Source organism: Lycium ferocissimum, chromosome 3 (genome assembly GCF_029784015.1).
Source record: "Lycium ferocissimum isolate CSIRO_LF1 chromosome 3, AGI_CSIRO_Lferr_CH_V1, whole genome shotgun sequence".
Classification (NCBI taxonomy): domain Eukaryota; kingdom Viridiplantae; phylum Streptophyta; class Magnoliopsida; order Solanales; family Solanaceae; genus Lycium; species Lycium ferocissimum.
The window spans coordinates 4412231-4429215 of record NC_081344.1 but is presented as its reverse complement, the minus strand read 5'-3'; the positions used below and the strand labels follow the sequence as shown (position 1 = coordinate 4429215).

Here is a 16985-nt window from a genome sequence, read left to right as displayed (position 1 = left end):
TGCATAAAACTTAAAGAAATCACATTCAAGTCATAACACTTGATTTTCTCAACATGAGTCAATACACATTTGATATTCACCCCTACAAGTATATGAGCATTCACTCACATAACTCACATCCTTTGGTATCACGATTATCACAAAACATTAACCCCACTATTCCTTACTGATACTATTAACACCAAATAGGAAAAGATAATATACGTAATAATTTTCTTTCCAGAATTTTTACAGAAGTTACTTTTCCTAAAACCTTCTTTCCTACCAAACAGATGACATAGCAATTTCCTTGTGTATATACCAACTCAACAAGAAAGCATACAGAGTCAGCAGTGAACTAGTACCCACCTTCATAACATCAAGATATTACAAGAGAATTAATGCAGAAACCTATATTAGACGTGGACGATAAAAACCAAAAATAAAAGAATGCAAAGATGGACTAAGTACTGGAAAAGGCAGCATTGCGAAATGATTTTAATGGGATATCTATTCATTTGCAGGAGTTGTTTCCATCTTCTGAACTTGAGGGGCTGTCACTGCCACTAAGCTAAGATCAGACGAGTTTGAGTCTCCAGATCTTTCACGGATCTCTCGGTACTCCTGGCATATGGCACACAAGTGGCAGAAAAAGTGTGTCGCGAAATCTCCACATGGGGCTTCCTGCAGGACATAATATTGTTAAATGCAGAAATACCACTGTAAGCAGTTGGGGATCTTATCAGCTCAGTTGGTTGGCTACCTGAACTTTCACCTTGTTGGTGAGGGCTCGATTCCCCCACCTTGTAATCACCCTCCCCATTCCCCCTTCCCCTACCCCCAGTGTAATTAAAAAGAAACCAATTTAAGCAGTTCACATCTTTCTGTTATAAGGTAAAAGTTGTCCTCCTTCAGGCATTGAACCATATCATATTATTGTAGAACAGAGGATGGGGGCAGGTAAGAGAACTCAGGAAAAAAGGAAGGTGAAGAATTCACAGTAAAGAAAGAAAATGCAGTGGTGGTTAACTGGTTTTAAACTAATTCAACTCATTCAGTAACAAACTCAATACTGAAATTTCCAACTTGGACAACTTCTCAATGTGAATCAAACAGAATGGGGAACTACTGTCAGCTCTTTTTCTACATGGGAGTCTTTTTTTTTTTTTTTTTTTTTTTTTTTTTTTTTGATGACATGGGAACCCGCAGCCGCTACCCTTCGGGTGCGCACAGGGTAAACCCAGCTCCTGTGCAATAGCTCGCAAACCACACGGGAGAGGTAACCCGCACTAGGCAAGCCCGTGCGGCGAGCTCGACTCAGAAGGCAAATCACCTGCTGTTGTAGATGGGGTTTTGAACCTGAGACCTCCATTCTGAAAGCCCCATGCTCAACCAACTGAGCCACCCTTGCGGGTTTTTTTACATGGAGTCCTAATTTTCCTGATTTCAAGTTGTTGATGGTTTATCTAAGTCGAAGCCAACATTACTTGTTCAAATAGTGTGTAATAGATCTTCTCTTCCCCGGAGTTAATTACAAATTATAATTTTTTGATCTTTTGTAGCTTCTATGGATAACATCCAATCCGAAAGAATGTATGGGGAATTCTAAGACAATTCCGCCTAATTTTTCCTTCTACTGAAACGGTTAACTTCAAACTCCCATCAAAAAGTATTTGTTTAGACATCAATACTAATATAATTTACACCATAATGGGAGTCCAAAATTTTCTTTTCTTGGGAACACAACCTTTTTCTTTCTTTTGGTTAGGGTCATCTTATTATTATAAGTGCATTCGTATGTCCTCTTTGCAACATTAAGAGACTTATGCATCAAGGTAAAGAAACATCCTCAAAAGGTGTGCAAATCAGATTAACCTCCCATGCATATGCACATGCTAGGGTGTAATTTACTTTGCAAAATAGGGGATACAACTATGAAAATATGAAATGTTAGATTGAAGGTAAATTTTCAAACAATCTAACTTCACTCATTTTTTCCAAATATGTCTTTTCTGTTGAATCAATAGAGCTATTGATGATATGTTAAACCATATTCTCATCCATGAGCACTACAAATAGAAAAACCGCAGAGATGGCTACCTGAAGATTGTACTTTGATCTCAGTGTCTTTCGATAGCCACAGGCATAACATGCAACAAAGCATCCAGGCAAACCGAGAAGAATGCCTTCAGTTAAGAAGCAGCAAATTGAGTTAAAAAGCGCCCACAAAATAAAGTGAGTCGTACATGATCCCATCAAGGTTCCTGATCCCAAGAACTGTGCGTTTTTTCCAAACAGAAAGCAAGGGCAAAGAAGTCCAATAAAACCTGCGCACAGAATTTTGCAATTAGCACCAACTCAAGGTCATCAACCATCTAGTGCAACTCATCAGGCACGACAGAAGCCATTGCTTAGAAACATGTGTTTGAAATTTTATATCCGAAGATTAACCCTCATAAGAGAAGTTTCACAACACACTTCCATCTTATTATATGTTCCAAAAGGAACGATTGATTTAGGCCCATTGGCACTGCTGAAAACCAGTTTCTACAAATTCTGGCTGTTGTACTATTACTTCGCGGGAATAAAAAACAGTGAGACCAAAGGGGTCCGGAATAGCAAATAATCTGGAGACATTTTTTTTTCAGTTTCAAAAAGAATAATCTGGAAACAGAATGGAAGCAATGCTGAGAAAAGAAATGCATGAGTGTCGTCCAGAATTCATGAAATATATCAATCAGCTGCTTCTTTTTTTCAATTTTAAGTTTTTGATAAGGAATATATCAATCAAGTACACCTCAATGTGTAGAACTAGGGCAACTCTAAAGGATGTAGTAATTCATGTCGTACACCAACACACAAGCATAAATGCACATATATCAAGCATAAGACTTCCAATATTTTCTAATGTTGAGTGCAGGCCTCTGGCAGAGTCCAAATGTGCATCTTCAGGTCCATGGTAAACACCTAGCGGGAAATGACTATGGCTATCCGACTGCAGCTTTTGTCTACCCTTCCGATGCTAGCCAGTGTTATCAAAAGCGACAAGCGCAAAAAAGCTCTAAGGTTAGCTGGGGCTTTAAGTGCAAAGCGCAAATAAAACGTGGGCTTTAGTTAAAAAAAGCGCAATGGTGCAAAATTACAAATATATGTATGTTTAGTCCAAGACTAATAATAGTAAGCATGAATAACAAATATATGGACAAAGAAATTGTAAAAACATTACGATAAAGTGAAATATCAATCATCTAGTGTCAGCTCTTCAAGAGAGGCTCAATGGCAAGGAAAAGTATGTCTTAGAGCCATGATGATGACACTGAAGCGCACATAAAGCGAGGCAAAGCGCTCAACATGTTTTGAACCTCGCTTCAGGGCTTAAACGCGCCTTTGACAACACTGATGCTAGCAAGGTAAAATCTAATTGCTCGGGTGCATCTAGGAGATATAGTGACCATCTCAAAGGACCTCAAGAATGCAGTTAAAAAGAACTAATATGAGCAAAAAAGGTGTTGTTTGTACTTATTGATAGACTACGCTGGATATTACTACGATGCATACAACTTTTATATCTGGTAGTGATCTATTGAATGAAAAGAAATACTCCATAACTACCTTACACGGACTCCAGTATTAGTATTACTAATCTGACACAGGAAGAAATCAGATTCTTCATCACCTAAATCTTACATTCAAGGATACGGGAAAAAAATGGACAGGTACAAGCGCTGGGGTATAGGTAATAAATGTGCAAGTATAATATACATGCCATTTAATGACTTAGGACTGTAAAAATACAATGTCAGTAAAAAGTGTGGTTAAAATTCATCGTTATTTGAAATTGATGGACCATGATTATTGAGCATCTGTGATTTGGTTATGTGAGGAAGATTACGAAAACATGTAAGTGTAATTAAAGAACCAAATTAAGGCTAACTTCACAACTGAAAATACTTGAGCTGTTTCATATCGAACAACACTAGCTGTTTCATATCGAACAACACTGAAAGTCCAAGAAATTTGTCTGTGTGTGTTTGCTCAACTAGTCGTTCTCAAACCCGAATTAAAGACAAGGGCCGAAGTAGGTTAATGGCCAGAAAAATCTACTCAATAATGCACTCAACAAAAAAATCTACTCAATAATGATGAATCCTCATAGTACTGAGTACATTAGGACGTGCTCACCCAGACATGCATCCCAATTATCGATATTGGAATATAATGACTCTAGATGGAGCGAAATGGATAGTCAGTATTCACATAGCCAAACCCAACTAGCTTGGAATTGAGGCGTAATAGTTGCCGTTGTATTTAAGTACAACGAGTAAACCAAATTAAGGCTGCCTCACCATTGAAAAAGATACAGATTAGGTAAGAACATATATATCCTTTTGGTATACCTTTGTCCCAGCAAAAGAGTGCAGTATATGTACAATTTACAACAAGATACCGAGTGAAATCCCACATAGCGGGGTCTGGATATGTACAATATACAAAAACTCAAATTCCCCTTTATAAATGCAGGACACTGAGGAACTCTAGCAAGGCATCTAAGTCATATACACTTAAGCATGTTACACCAGAAATAAAATAAAAAAAAGTACAAGCACTTCTAAGTCTATGAATAGGTTTAGTTTTGCGAATTTGGTAAGAGTGTTAATTTCTAAAGCCACACCGATTTCAAGTTAAATTTTCAAGAAAGAAGCATATAAGCAGACTAAATACTTCATTCAACTATAGAGTTTTATCATATTTTCGACCTAATAAGATAAAGAGGATAATTAATCATGAATCTTATTTTACTACCCAAAAATGCACCTTTCATTTCACTTTTTTCCTTCTCATAAAGCAAGATCACAGGGCAGAGAGTAGCGTACAGCTCTGTGGATCATCAAAACAAGCACAGATTCCAGAACTCCACTGAGCATGGTCATCATTTTTTCCCTGTTGGTTTTGTTCTGTAGTAGAAACTTGTAGTGCTTCTGCATCTGACTGATCCAAAGGAATATAAGGTGGAGGTGAATAACTCTTGTTCCCTCCCATTATTCGTCACGTGTAAACGGCAACCTGCAGCACAAATCCAAGAGAAAGCACAAACATCAATTAGGAACAAGCTACACAGAAATATCCAATCAGTTCTCTGATTACATCAAGCCATCAAGGACCGTTACTTCCGAATGAAGCTATAAATCACATTACTTTTGAATGAAGCTATAAATCATCTGGAGCCGAATTAAAAGAAACACACACACACACACTAGATATTGACAGGAAAGACAAAAAGAAGAAATGCTTAAGGGTGTGTTTGGTATGACGGAAAATGTGTTCCACAAAATAGGAGAAAATGTTTTCCTTAAAAATTTGAGGGGAAATATTTGCCGGATCAATAAAAACACACCAACTCATCCCCAACCCACCCCCACCTGCCTACCCCACACCCTAACCCAGGCTTCCACCCCGCCTAACCCCCAACCCACTCCCACCACCAAAAGTTGTACCCTGAATTCAAAAACCTCATAGTGTTTTGCTTTGAATATATACAAATGCTCTTAAAATGATATTTTTCAACTTGCGTACCTAAGCACAAGAAAATGAGTAGGAAAATCACTTATTTTCCGCGAAAACACTTTCCGTCATACCAAACACACCCCAAAGTTATGAAATCAATTCTAATTTTTCAAACTGAAAAAGTGAGCTACCAACAAAATCTAGCCCTGTATAGATTCATCACATTGCAGCCTGGCTCCACTAGGGCTAACACCTATTTTATCATGTATTAATGTTTTTAAATCGAAATGTGTTGTATGGATAATTACAAGGATTTGGTAAATAATTTGAAATTCATGAGAATATGTTTTGGTTTTCCTATTAACCTATTTTTTTTTCTTTTTCATTTTCTTCTTAAAATTAATCAATAATAATATTCCACGACAATTATTACTCTGATCGCAACTAATCAAACCATGACAAATAACGATGTGTTATCAAAATTAAAGTTTTATTCATGCAGTGGAAACGGATATAAGGCATTAAATCCAAATATCAAATTCACTTTCTCTAATTTTTACCATTAAAATTCATTTAGGAAAAGGGATAAAGTTAAAAGGGTAAAATCTGGAGAGAGAGAGAAAGAGGAACTTACAGGTGGATAAATTTGCAGATCAACCAGAAATTGGCCGGCGAGTTATTCTCGTGCAATGAACAAATCAAAGGAGTAGTTGCAAAATTAAGGACAAAATGTGGCGTTTCTTTCAAAATACAGGGGGTTTAAAAAATATAGTATATTATTTTAAGTTTCTAGAAAAAGTGACAAACTTCGATATATGTGAAAGATATTTGGTTGAAAAAAAGTTTTCGAATTTCCTTTTTTGTTTTGTTTTTTTAGAAAAATGCAGAATTTTTTTCACCATTTTTACATATTCTAGCAATATATTTCATATATACTCAATGAATAATGGTTTTTACATAAATTTTGTCATGTAAGATATTTTTTTAATCTCCTTTTAGAATTTTAATATATCTTCTGTATTGGACTTCCATTTTTAATTTCAATATGTATTTTTTTTATTGTCCCTCTTTAAATTTACGTAGTGTGAGATTAAAAAAAATAAAAAATCAAACACTTAAAACACTTGTTTATCCTAGTTAAATGAAATACGAGTTTACATTATACACTGTGTATCCAGTTTTAGTGAGATGAAACCAAACAATCAAGGACAAATGCAAATAAATCTAGTAATTATTACTCCATCCGTCCCAATTTATGTGGCACCATTTGACTTGACACAAAGTTTAAGAAAGAAAGAAAGAAATACTTTTGAAATTTATTGTCCAAAACATGCTTTAGATATTTGTGTAGTTATAAATCATCTCATAAAGTTAAATTGTTTCTAAATATAGAAAGGTGATATTTTTTGGAAAAGACTAAAAAGGAAAATATGTCACATAAGTTGGGACAGAGAGAATATATGTTGCATTATGATCGGTGTACTGTAATTCGTTTTTAACTTGTATATGAATCAAGTGATCCCTAAATGGATGGTTGAATATTTCATGCGTTTTCATCTAACTTATTCTTAACTTGTCCAAATCTGATCCACTCGCCTATTTGTCGGGCTTAATTGTAACCCTTGCTAAAAAGCGAGGAAGGAGGAAGTGAGACCTCTTGCCCTCTTATAATTTAAATAGAAAAAATGAGCCTTTCAGATCTCGTATGTGTTATTTTTCACATATGTGAAAATTTCTCGTAAAAAAGCCATAAAACTAAAATAATTTATAAGTGACCTACAAAACCACTTCTCCCGAAGTGAACTGCATTAAACCAAATATATAGATGCACTTGCTTAAACAAACAAATAGCTTGATTCATCTGTTATCTCCAAATGATGAAATAAAAGTTGTTGGCTGTGAACATTTTAAGCATTAAATTGCATTTTTTTGTAAAAGTGGTCGTGGACTTCAATTTGCAGGATTCACTCAAATGTTATAGTCACCAACTCACCTGTTTCCTCCAACCTTTACTTCTTTATCTTTATTTTATTGTTTAATTGTATTCAGAATAAAATTAAGAGGCTATTATTCAATTAAAGATTCATGTGATCCATTGTTACTTTTTACCCGCTTTGGCTATTGTGCAACATCACCAATAATTTATATCGCATAACCTTTACTATTATCAATCATCTCCGGCCAACAATCACCATTAGCCACCACAACAGAACAATTATCGTCGATAACTATCGTGCAATTACCATTAGTCATCACTGTACAACTGTCACCACCCAAAGGTGATTGACTTTATTGATTAAACAGAAAAAAAAAATTGAATAAACAAAATATTTTTGAGGGCGACTAGACCAAAACTTCAACTAGAAATGAAATTTGCGAAGAAAAATGCATATACTCAAACTCTATATATGCTATACATAAACTTGCAAAACGCGACTCGTTAAAATAATTCGGAAAAATCACATTAAGAGAGTTATAACCTGATACAAATTAAAGAAAACTGGACCAACACCTCCATAATTGAAATCTTTATTACATGCAATGAAAGAGAGATAAACAATGAAAAAACAAGAGACAACAAGTAATTAATTTAATTTAATTCAAGGTCTATTTGGATTATGCTGGTTGTTTGCTCCAGGACTACCATAGTCTAACACCAAATCCATTCTTCTTGCTACTGATGCTTCTCCAATAAAGACCTCTGCATCATCCACTGCTATGTCCATTGCATCCTATATACACAAGAGAGAAGAGAACTGATTAAAATTATATGAAAAATCTCTTTGAAACATAGCAATATAATTAATTTTAAAAAAAATTCTTTAACAACTTACGTTTCAAGAAAAGATGGTCTATACCATCAGAAAAAAAAAAGTATTGGGTTTAATTAAATTTCACCGCCACAAAAAAAAATCCTTTGCGTTACATTTTTATTACTGACGTGTTTAGCCTAAGGAAAAAAAATAAGGCACATGACACGTGAGGCAAAACTTATCCTCACCTTGCGTTTACACCAATTTAACAAATACATGATGTCTTTAAGTACGCTTTTGTCAATAAATCATAATTAGTTAATGCATATTCTCACCTTAACTATAACTTAACCATGGTAAATTAGTACGATATAGCGTACATGGATAAATATTACTCACATGTGAAAAAGCATGTTGAGATATAAAATAATTAATTAATCAAAACTACGTGTGTTAAGACATAATATAATTAAATAATCAATTTTTTTCATTATAATTTAAACTTGTAGATGAGATGATCACGCTACAAGGAATCCAAAGTCTCTTTGAAATATAAAATTGGAGCTTCTCTAAAAATCATGTCATCATTGTATATGATGAGGAGTGGATTATGATTTATTTCCTTAATTTTTCCTTTTCTATCTCGACTCGAAATAATATCCCTCAACAAAATTAATCTTTTTAAAAATAATGCATCGCTAGCACCTACTCTGCTTCAATATTTCTATTCTTTTCATTTTACAGTAATCTTCTTTAATTAAACATAAACATCCCAAGATTAATTTGAGAAAATTAAGATTCAAATTATTTGTTTTTCAAGATAGAGAGAGAGAGGGACAAGAACCTGGGCCGGTAAATCGTAGGCAGAGATTTCATCAGCGGATGCCTTGAGAGTTCCTGTCGGTGCATAAAATCAAAAGACATTTTTCAGATTAATTTAGGTGTAAAATGCATAAGAACGTGCGGAAATTCTTGATTGGAAATATGTGAATTCTGGCATTCTTTCAATATATTTGACTCTTTAAACTCAACCATCCTTGCAATGTAGGAGTATAACATTACCAGAAAATAAATAATACTTTGACTCGTCGATAAAGAAAATCTGTCGAAAATATTTTCGAACAGCCAAGTTCCATCGGATTTCGTCGGTAGTTAGTTATTTTATGGTAGTGTAACATAGATACAAACTAAGGAGTCAAGATAAAAATCACTCATCAATCCTTCTTTACACATGTGTAGAGGCGAATCTGGAGCGGCTTCTGATTCAACTGAATCTATAAAGTATTTGGCTTGAATTACGTATGCATATACAAAAAAAAAAAAAAAAAAAAAAAAAAAAAACAAAAAACAAAATACATGTAATAAGATAACACTCATTATGAATTTTGACAACTCTAAATCCTAGATTGGTATATGCAAGAATATGTTTACAACAATCGAGAATCATTCAAGTTCAAATTTTAGTGTAGATAAACACACTAGGTAATTCTTTCTATCTGTTCAAGCATTGGTAGATAGAGTTATCCAGTATCTATGCTGGTAGAAGATAACAGGTATCCCATAGAGTTGGCCAACATACGCGCAAACCCAAAAACCACACTTATCAACCAAAAAAAAAAAAAAAAACAAGATATGTTTTTGACTAAAAATATAATTGCTATATGAATTAACTTGATGAAAACTTACTTGATGATGAGGCTGTTGAAATGATAGTAGCAAAGATGAACAGAAGAAGAAGCTGGAAAGCAACTTTTTGCACCATCTTTTGATCAATTAATTTAGCAGAATGAGACAAGTTTTCAGTAGATTTGAGTTGGGTGATTTAATTATATAGAAGTCATAAATATAATTTAATACAAAAAGTCAACTTCTAGTTCCTTTCATTAGATAAGAAATCACCTCTCAACAACCACAAGATGCTACATAACTAAATTTAAAATTTGAGTAGACTTTTTTCCCACTTGCCTAAATTTAATTTCTGTCTGATGGTTATGACATTTTCGAATTTTCAGGCAGCTTCCTCAACAAACTGGAACCACTAACATGTTGTTAATTATTGATTTATACTCCGCAAAACAAGTAGTAATCCTACAATGAAGGCAAGAAGAATAAAAAAGAAAGAATTAAGTTGTTGAAATGTAATGTCATTAAAAAAAATGTAAGAATTTCTACACAGACAAAATAGAAAAAAAAAAAAAAAAAAGGAAAGAAAAATTGTTCCTTTGATTGAACTATATTGAAATCTATGTTGTTAGGAATTTGGATTTGTAGACCAGCAGAGAAAAACCTATACCAAAAATTTTGGTAGAAAGAGCATCTACTAGCCATTTTTTAGGCTTGTAATTGAAAAATACCAAGAATAGGGTGCAAGATGAGATGATACGGTTGGGGGTAACGATTACCTCACCAAATATCATGAGTGGCATGAAAGGAGCTAATATGGCAAGTTCAAGTGCTGCGCCAAAAACGGTGACAGGGTTTAAAGGTGTGACACCATGGGAGGGGGTACAAGGTGCTAACGCAAATCAGAGTGCCCCGGGACGAGTTAGCACCAGAGTGCCCTAGGACCTCGTCCCGGGCAGCTGGGTCCTAATTTGAAGAATCAACAGACGCAGCTCTTCATTGGTGATAAAAATAAGGAGAGTGACCAAGGGCCGCCGGTGGGAACCCAACGAAAGCTACATCCTACCCCAACTGAAACAGAGGGCAAGAATTGGGCGAATTTGTTCACGGGCACAAAGTTGGCATCAAAGGGGTTGGCTCTCAACTACATCGCACCTATTGTAAAAGATGGAGTAAAGCTGGTGCACTTAGATAGGGTAGATGTTGATCGGGAGACTGAACAATGGAAGAATGCGTTAATATTGTATGTTGTGGGGGATTCGCCTACCATAGGAGCTGTTTCTCGGTTTCTTGGTCAGTGGACCTTCACGAACAAACCACTTATCTACTACCACAACGATGGGTACTTCGTGATCAAGTTCTTAAGCGCTATTGAGAGGGATGCAATCTTGAGGTCTGGCCCTCATATGCTGGAAAGTAAACCTCTCATTATTAAACCTTGGAGCCCAAAATTTAACTTCAGTAAGGAAATTCTCAAGACAATTCCACTTTGGGTAATGTTTCCAAACTTACCCTTGAATTGTTGGAGTATAAACTCATTGAGCAAAATTGCTAGTGGATTAGGCACGCCTTTATGTGCTGATGATTGCACATCGAGGAGGGAACGGATTTCCTATGCTAGAGTATTGATTGAAATGGACATTACTAGACCACTGCCAAGGGTGATGAAAGTGATTGACATTCATGGGGAAGTGTTTGATCAAGCTATTGATTATGAATGGTGGCCTCAGTATTGCTCGACGTGTTGTTAGATTGGCCACATTTGTAGAACGATTCTGCAAAAACAGGCCCCAAAACAGAACAAACCAAAGCAAACAAAAAATGAAGTTAAGCAGAGCCAACAACTATGGGTAAACAAGGACCCACAAGATGCTAAAAATGACCAGGTTGACACTGGTATTGCACCACAAACTAGGGATGTGAACTCTACGAGGAATAAGGAGGGGTGGAAATAAGCAAAGGGGAAGTCTACAAGCAAACTCCCTATTCTGACTGCACAGGGAAGTGACCGAGCTGAATTTGAAAACTGCTTTAGTCTGCTGCAAGAGACTACCTTTCAATGGTTCTTTCAAGCTGCAATGGATGTGGTGGAGAAAAGCCAAAGTAGTAGACATGGAGGTGGCAAGCCTTCTGATCCACCCTTAGTAACACCTCAATGATAGTAGCTTCCTGGAACGTAAGGGGGTTTAATAAGCAGTTCAAACACAAGGAACTGCCAAGAATAATAAGAAAGGAGAGCATAGTAGTTTTAGTTATAATTGAACATAGAGTCACAAACTGAAGTAGTAAAAAAAAGCTTTTCCCCAATGGAGCTGGTTTGGAAATTATGGTTCAAACAACAGAGGAAGAATCTGGTTGGTTTGGGATCATTCAAAGGTTGATTTAGTAGTGCTTAGCTCTTACCCTCAACTAGTGCACTGTTCCATTCATCAAAGGAATAGTAGCATAGCTTTTATGTTTACAACAACCTATGGTCTTCACACCATTGAGGATATGATTGGTATGTGGCAGACCCTTAAAAGTATGGAACCAACTATTCAGCAGCCATGGCTGATAATGGGCGACTTTAATGCTGTCCTGCACCATGAGGATAATTGGGTAGCCAAATCCAGGATGCCGAGGTGAGGGACTTTGAGAATATACTAGTGAACACTGGTCTATCTGAGCTTAAGACTGTTGGAAGATTTTATACTTGGAAAAACTCCCATGTCCATAGTAGGATTGACAAAGCCCTCGTCAATCCTGCTTGGATGACTCTATGGCCAAACCTTGAAGTTGATGCAAAAGACCCTCACTTTTCGGACCATGCCCTTCTATGTGTTACTATTGAGAGAATGCCAGTGAGAAATGCTCGTCCGTTCGTATTCCTTAATCACCTATGTCAGCACAAGGACTTCATGAATATAGTGCAGGATACCTGGGCACAATCTGTCCAAGGCAGGTACATGGTAAAGGCGTGGAACAAATTAAAACAAGTGAAAATAGTTATGAAGCAGTTAAATAACAGGGACTTCTCAAAAGTGGAGGAACGACTTATTGATACCAGGAGCCAACTGCAGGTGGTTCAGGAAAAATTAAGGGACTGCTACCATGACCAGGAGCTATATATGCAGGAAAAGGAGTTGAGGCAAGCACTGGAGAAATGGATTATGGTGGAGGAGAGTATACTAAGGCAAAAGTCCAGAGTTCAATAGCTGACATTCGGAGACTCTAACTCTGCATTCTTTCATGCTTATGTAAAGAACAGAATTGCCCAAAATCATATTACAAGACTGGTCTCAGAACAAGGGGAAATTATACAAACATTGGAAGGAATTGAGGAAGAAGCCACTGCCTTTTCCAAGAAATTACTTGGCACCTGTGCGGAACAACTTCCAGCAGTTGATCCTGCCATTATGAATACAGGGCCCATCCTAAACAGACAACAACAACTCCATCTGATTGCCCCAGTCACAAGGGAGGAGGTCCTATTGGCTCTAAAAGCTATTGACGATCTTAAGGCTCCCGGGTATGATGGATTCAATGCCTACTTTTTCAAGAAAACGTGGTCTATTATTGGGGAAGAGATTTCAGAGGCTGTGCTTCAATTCTTTCAAACTTCATGGATGTATAGAGCCATTAATTGCACCACTGTTACATTGGTGCCAAAAGTACAAAATCCTTCTTCCATTAAGGAATTCAGGCCAATATCCTCTTGTTCAATGCTATACAAACTAATATCTAAGGTCCTGACTAAGAGGCTCCAAGTTGTGGTCGGTAGTTTGGTTGACTATGGCCAGGCTGCATTTGTACCTGGTAGAGCCATCACTGACAACATATTGCTAAGTCATGAACTGGTAAAGGGCTATAGCAGGAAGAGGGTATCTCCTAGATGCATGCTCAAGATAGACATGCAGAAAGCTTATGACTCGGTGGAATGGCCATTCTTAGAACAAATCCTGAATAGCCTTAACTTCCCTACTATATTTGTGAGCTGGATTATGAAGTGTGTGAAGACAGTTTCTTATTCCATCATTATCAATGGCAAGCCCTCACCACCTTTTGCAGCTAAGAAAGGCTTGAGACAGGGTGACCCCCTCTCTCAATTTTTATTTGTTTTATCCATGGAGTATCTGAGTAGACTTATGTAGAAATTGGGGGAAAATCCAGATTTCAACTTTCATCCAAAATGTGAAAAGATGAAACTTATCCATCTTGGGTTCGCGGATGACATGCTCTTATTCTGTAGAGGAGATGTTGGATCTGTCCAATATTTGTTTGAACAGTTCCAATGCTATTCTAAAGCTTCTGGTCTCATCGCAAATAAAGCCAAGAGCTCTGTGTACTGTGGAGTGGTCTTAACTGAAGTTCAGCAAGAGATATTAGACGTCCTGGGGTTTGAAAAAAGTGAATTGCCTATAAGATACTTGGGCGTTCCATTAAGCACAAAAAGGGTGTCCACTGTCCAATGCCAACCGATTATTGAGAAGATCCTTAGGAGGATAAAGTCCTGGACTTCAAAGTTTCTCTCATACGCAGGCAGGGCACAGCTGATTAAATCTGTCTTGTTCTCCATTCAGGTCTTTTGGGCACAAATTTTGTGTTACCAAAGAAAGTGGTGAAATTAATTGAATCGGCTTGCAGAACATTTTTATGGACTGGTGGGACTAAGCTATCAAAGAAAGCACTTCTGGCATGGGATAAAATTTGTCAACCCGAGGCGGTTGGCGGGTTGAATATATTAGATATCACTGCTTGGAACAAAACAGCTATCATCAAGCTACTTTGGAATATATGCCAAAAAAAGACAAACTCTGGGTGAAATGGATCCATTGCTACTATGGCACAAAGCGGAACCTATTAGTGGATATTCTTAAACAAGCATCTTGGATTGTGCAAAGGATTCTAAAAGCTTCAAAATATGTGATGGAAGCGGGAAGCAACTTGACAGAGGTATGTAACCTGAAATAGTTCTTAATTAAGAAGTTCTATATCAAGATTAGAGGTGAATTTCAGAAGGTGGCTTGGCGACATCTGGTGTGCAATAACTTAGGGTCCCCTCGACGGATTTTTATACTTAGATTGGCTGCGCATGGACACTTGTATATGAAGGATAGGCTTGCCAAATGGGGAATGAGGGTGGATATTGTATGTCCTTTGTGTGGTGTTGCTGATGAGAGTCATTCTCATCTATTTTTTGCCTGCACTGTTTCTACTCAAGTGTGGCTCAAAGTATTGCAATGGCAAGGGGTGCGAAGATCACCTCAGCACTAGAAAGCTGAGTTAGCATGGGCCTGTACAGATGCGATGGGGAGGAGGGGGCAGGATGAAGTATACGAGGGAAGAAAGAAATAGGAAGGTGTTTCAGGGAAACAACCTTTGGGAGGATTGTTAAGACGATCATACAAGAGATACATATGAGGGGAAATGCTCGTGGCTAGATGGCCGGAAAATCACAATTTCTACCCCACTTAGGAAGGGGCCCGTTAGCATGGGCAAGAATGCGATGGGGAGGAGGGCGGGATGAAGTATACGGAGAGGGTGTCTTCATGTTTGGCAAGAAAGAAATAGGAGGGTGTTTCAAGGGAAACAACAACCTGTTGGGAGGATTGTTAAGACGATCATACAAGAGATACATATGAGGGGAAATGCTCACGCAGGGATGGCTAGATGGCTGGAAAATCACAATTTCTACCCCACTTAGGCAACAACTTTAGAGTGGAGGACCGGATGAAGGCAGTGATGCAGTGTGCTTTGTGACTTGAAAGATTTTGTTAAGTAGTTGTAGTAGTACTCTGATGTGCTGGGGCAATGTCCAGTGCTCAGGTTTTTTTAAGAAATATGTACTTCAACGTTTACTTTGGGAAATAAAATTGCTTATTTACCAAAAAAAAAAAAAAAAATTACATGTGAAGATCCATGACAATATTCTAGAGTGTCACTTATTGTGAAATTAGAAACTATATAACAAAAGTTATTTTTCAATTACAAAAGCTGAAAAGTGCATTGTAAATTTTGAGTAGAAAAAATGTCTACTGTAGCGAGGGAAAGCAAATAAATTGCAGGAAAGTTATATTTAAAACAATATTTGAATTATATAAATTGACAATATAAAGTTTTTGTTCACCGTTATATGGGAATTTTTTTTTTATATAACTTCGTGCATACAACTTAAATTAAAATTGTGGAATCATGGGGATGCAGGAGTACTTCAAGGCACATCCCAATTAAACATAAAAAATAACCTTGTCTCCTTTTGACATTCTTTTTTTCTTTTTAGAATATTGTTGCTGGGAAGAACAAAAACGCCATTTATAATACTTTTTTTTTTTTTTTAAGAACAATTTCATCAGATATATTTTAATTTGAAAATGACCGGTTTGTCTTTTTCAACTTTATTATCCTTTCTAAAATTTTCAGTTTAATAAACTAACATATCTCTTTGTACTCTATTTGCTCCAACCTTATCCCAAACAAGTTGTCGTAACTCGTAATCTAACTTTTGTACTTTTTCGCATGTTATGTTGGGATCAAAATAATCAGGGTGTCATGCGAAAGTTTACAATTACAAACCTTGAACACAATAAATCGGACAACAAAGAAAACTATACTAAAAAGAAGTATAATATATTAATATGGTTTAGTCAACTGACCTATATATCAAATCAAACATTAATATAAAAGAATGATGAAAACTATTGAGAGAATAATCTCTCCCTAAACAAAACTCTCTTTAACGACTACATTGTGGATTCTATTGTGTTCTGCTGTATGAGAGGGATTCTTCAATTTATAGAGGTCCAAAACCTTTCCCTCCAAGAAAAGGACTAGTCAAATATGAAAGAGAATTATATTTTCCTTTCAGGGAAAAGTAAAACTCAAATATGGTAAGAAAATCATGGCAAAACCCTAACATGTTAGACCAAGTACATTCTTCAAATTTTGACATTTTTTTCAAGAGAATTGGGAATTAAATTGAGATTATAGTCTCACTTTATCCCAAAATTATCCTATTAGTATTTTTTTAATAACTAATTCAAGTCAACGCCAAACACAAAAGAACTACCAAATGCAAGATATATACTTCACTATATCAAGTTCAGCTTCAAATAATTTTGATCAAATAAATCTTTATTAAATTCGGCC

At 36.3% G+C, this 16985-nt stretch overlaps 1 protein-coding gene across 2 annotated transcripts; it reads right to left on the bottom strand.

Moving 5' to 3' along the window:
• Nucleotides 1-12: 12 nt before the first annotated feature.
• Nucleotides 13-6271, bottom strand: LOC132049365 (protein PLANT CADMIUM RESISTANCE 10). 2 transcript variants are annotated; one of them, XM_059440125.1, is made up of 4 exons: nt 6119-6271; nt 4854-5043; nt 2080-2306; nt 13-663 (listed from the first exon to the last, which is right to left on the bottom strand). In XM_059440125.1, exons 2-4 carry the CDS (start codon nt 5017-5019, stop codon nt 490-492), a joined length of 567 nt encoding a protein of 188 aa, XP_059296108.1. In that variant the 5' UTR covers nt 5020-5043; nt 6119-6271; the 3' UTR covers nt 13-489. The 2 variants fall into 2 exon arrangements, with proteins under 2 accessions (XP_059296108.1, XP_059296109.1); XM_059440126.1 differs by lacking the exon at nt 6119-6271 and adding an exon at nt 5125-5340.
• Between the last annotated feature and the right edge of the window lie 10714 nt (nt 6272-16985).

Coding starts and splice junctions, on each gene's coding strand:
- LOC132049365 (XM_059440125.1), bottom strand. CDS start 5,019: ATGGGAGGGAACAAGAGTTATTCACCTCCACCTTATATTCCTTTGGAT. Junction 2,307..4,853: donor TTTTGATGATCCACAGAGCT/GTACGCTACTCT, acceptor TTCTGTGCGCAG/GTTTTATTGGACTTCTTTGC. Junction 664..2,079: donor GATCAAAGTACAATCTTCAG/GTAGCCATCTCT, acceptor TATGTCCTGCAG/GAAGCCCCATGTGGAGATTT.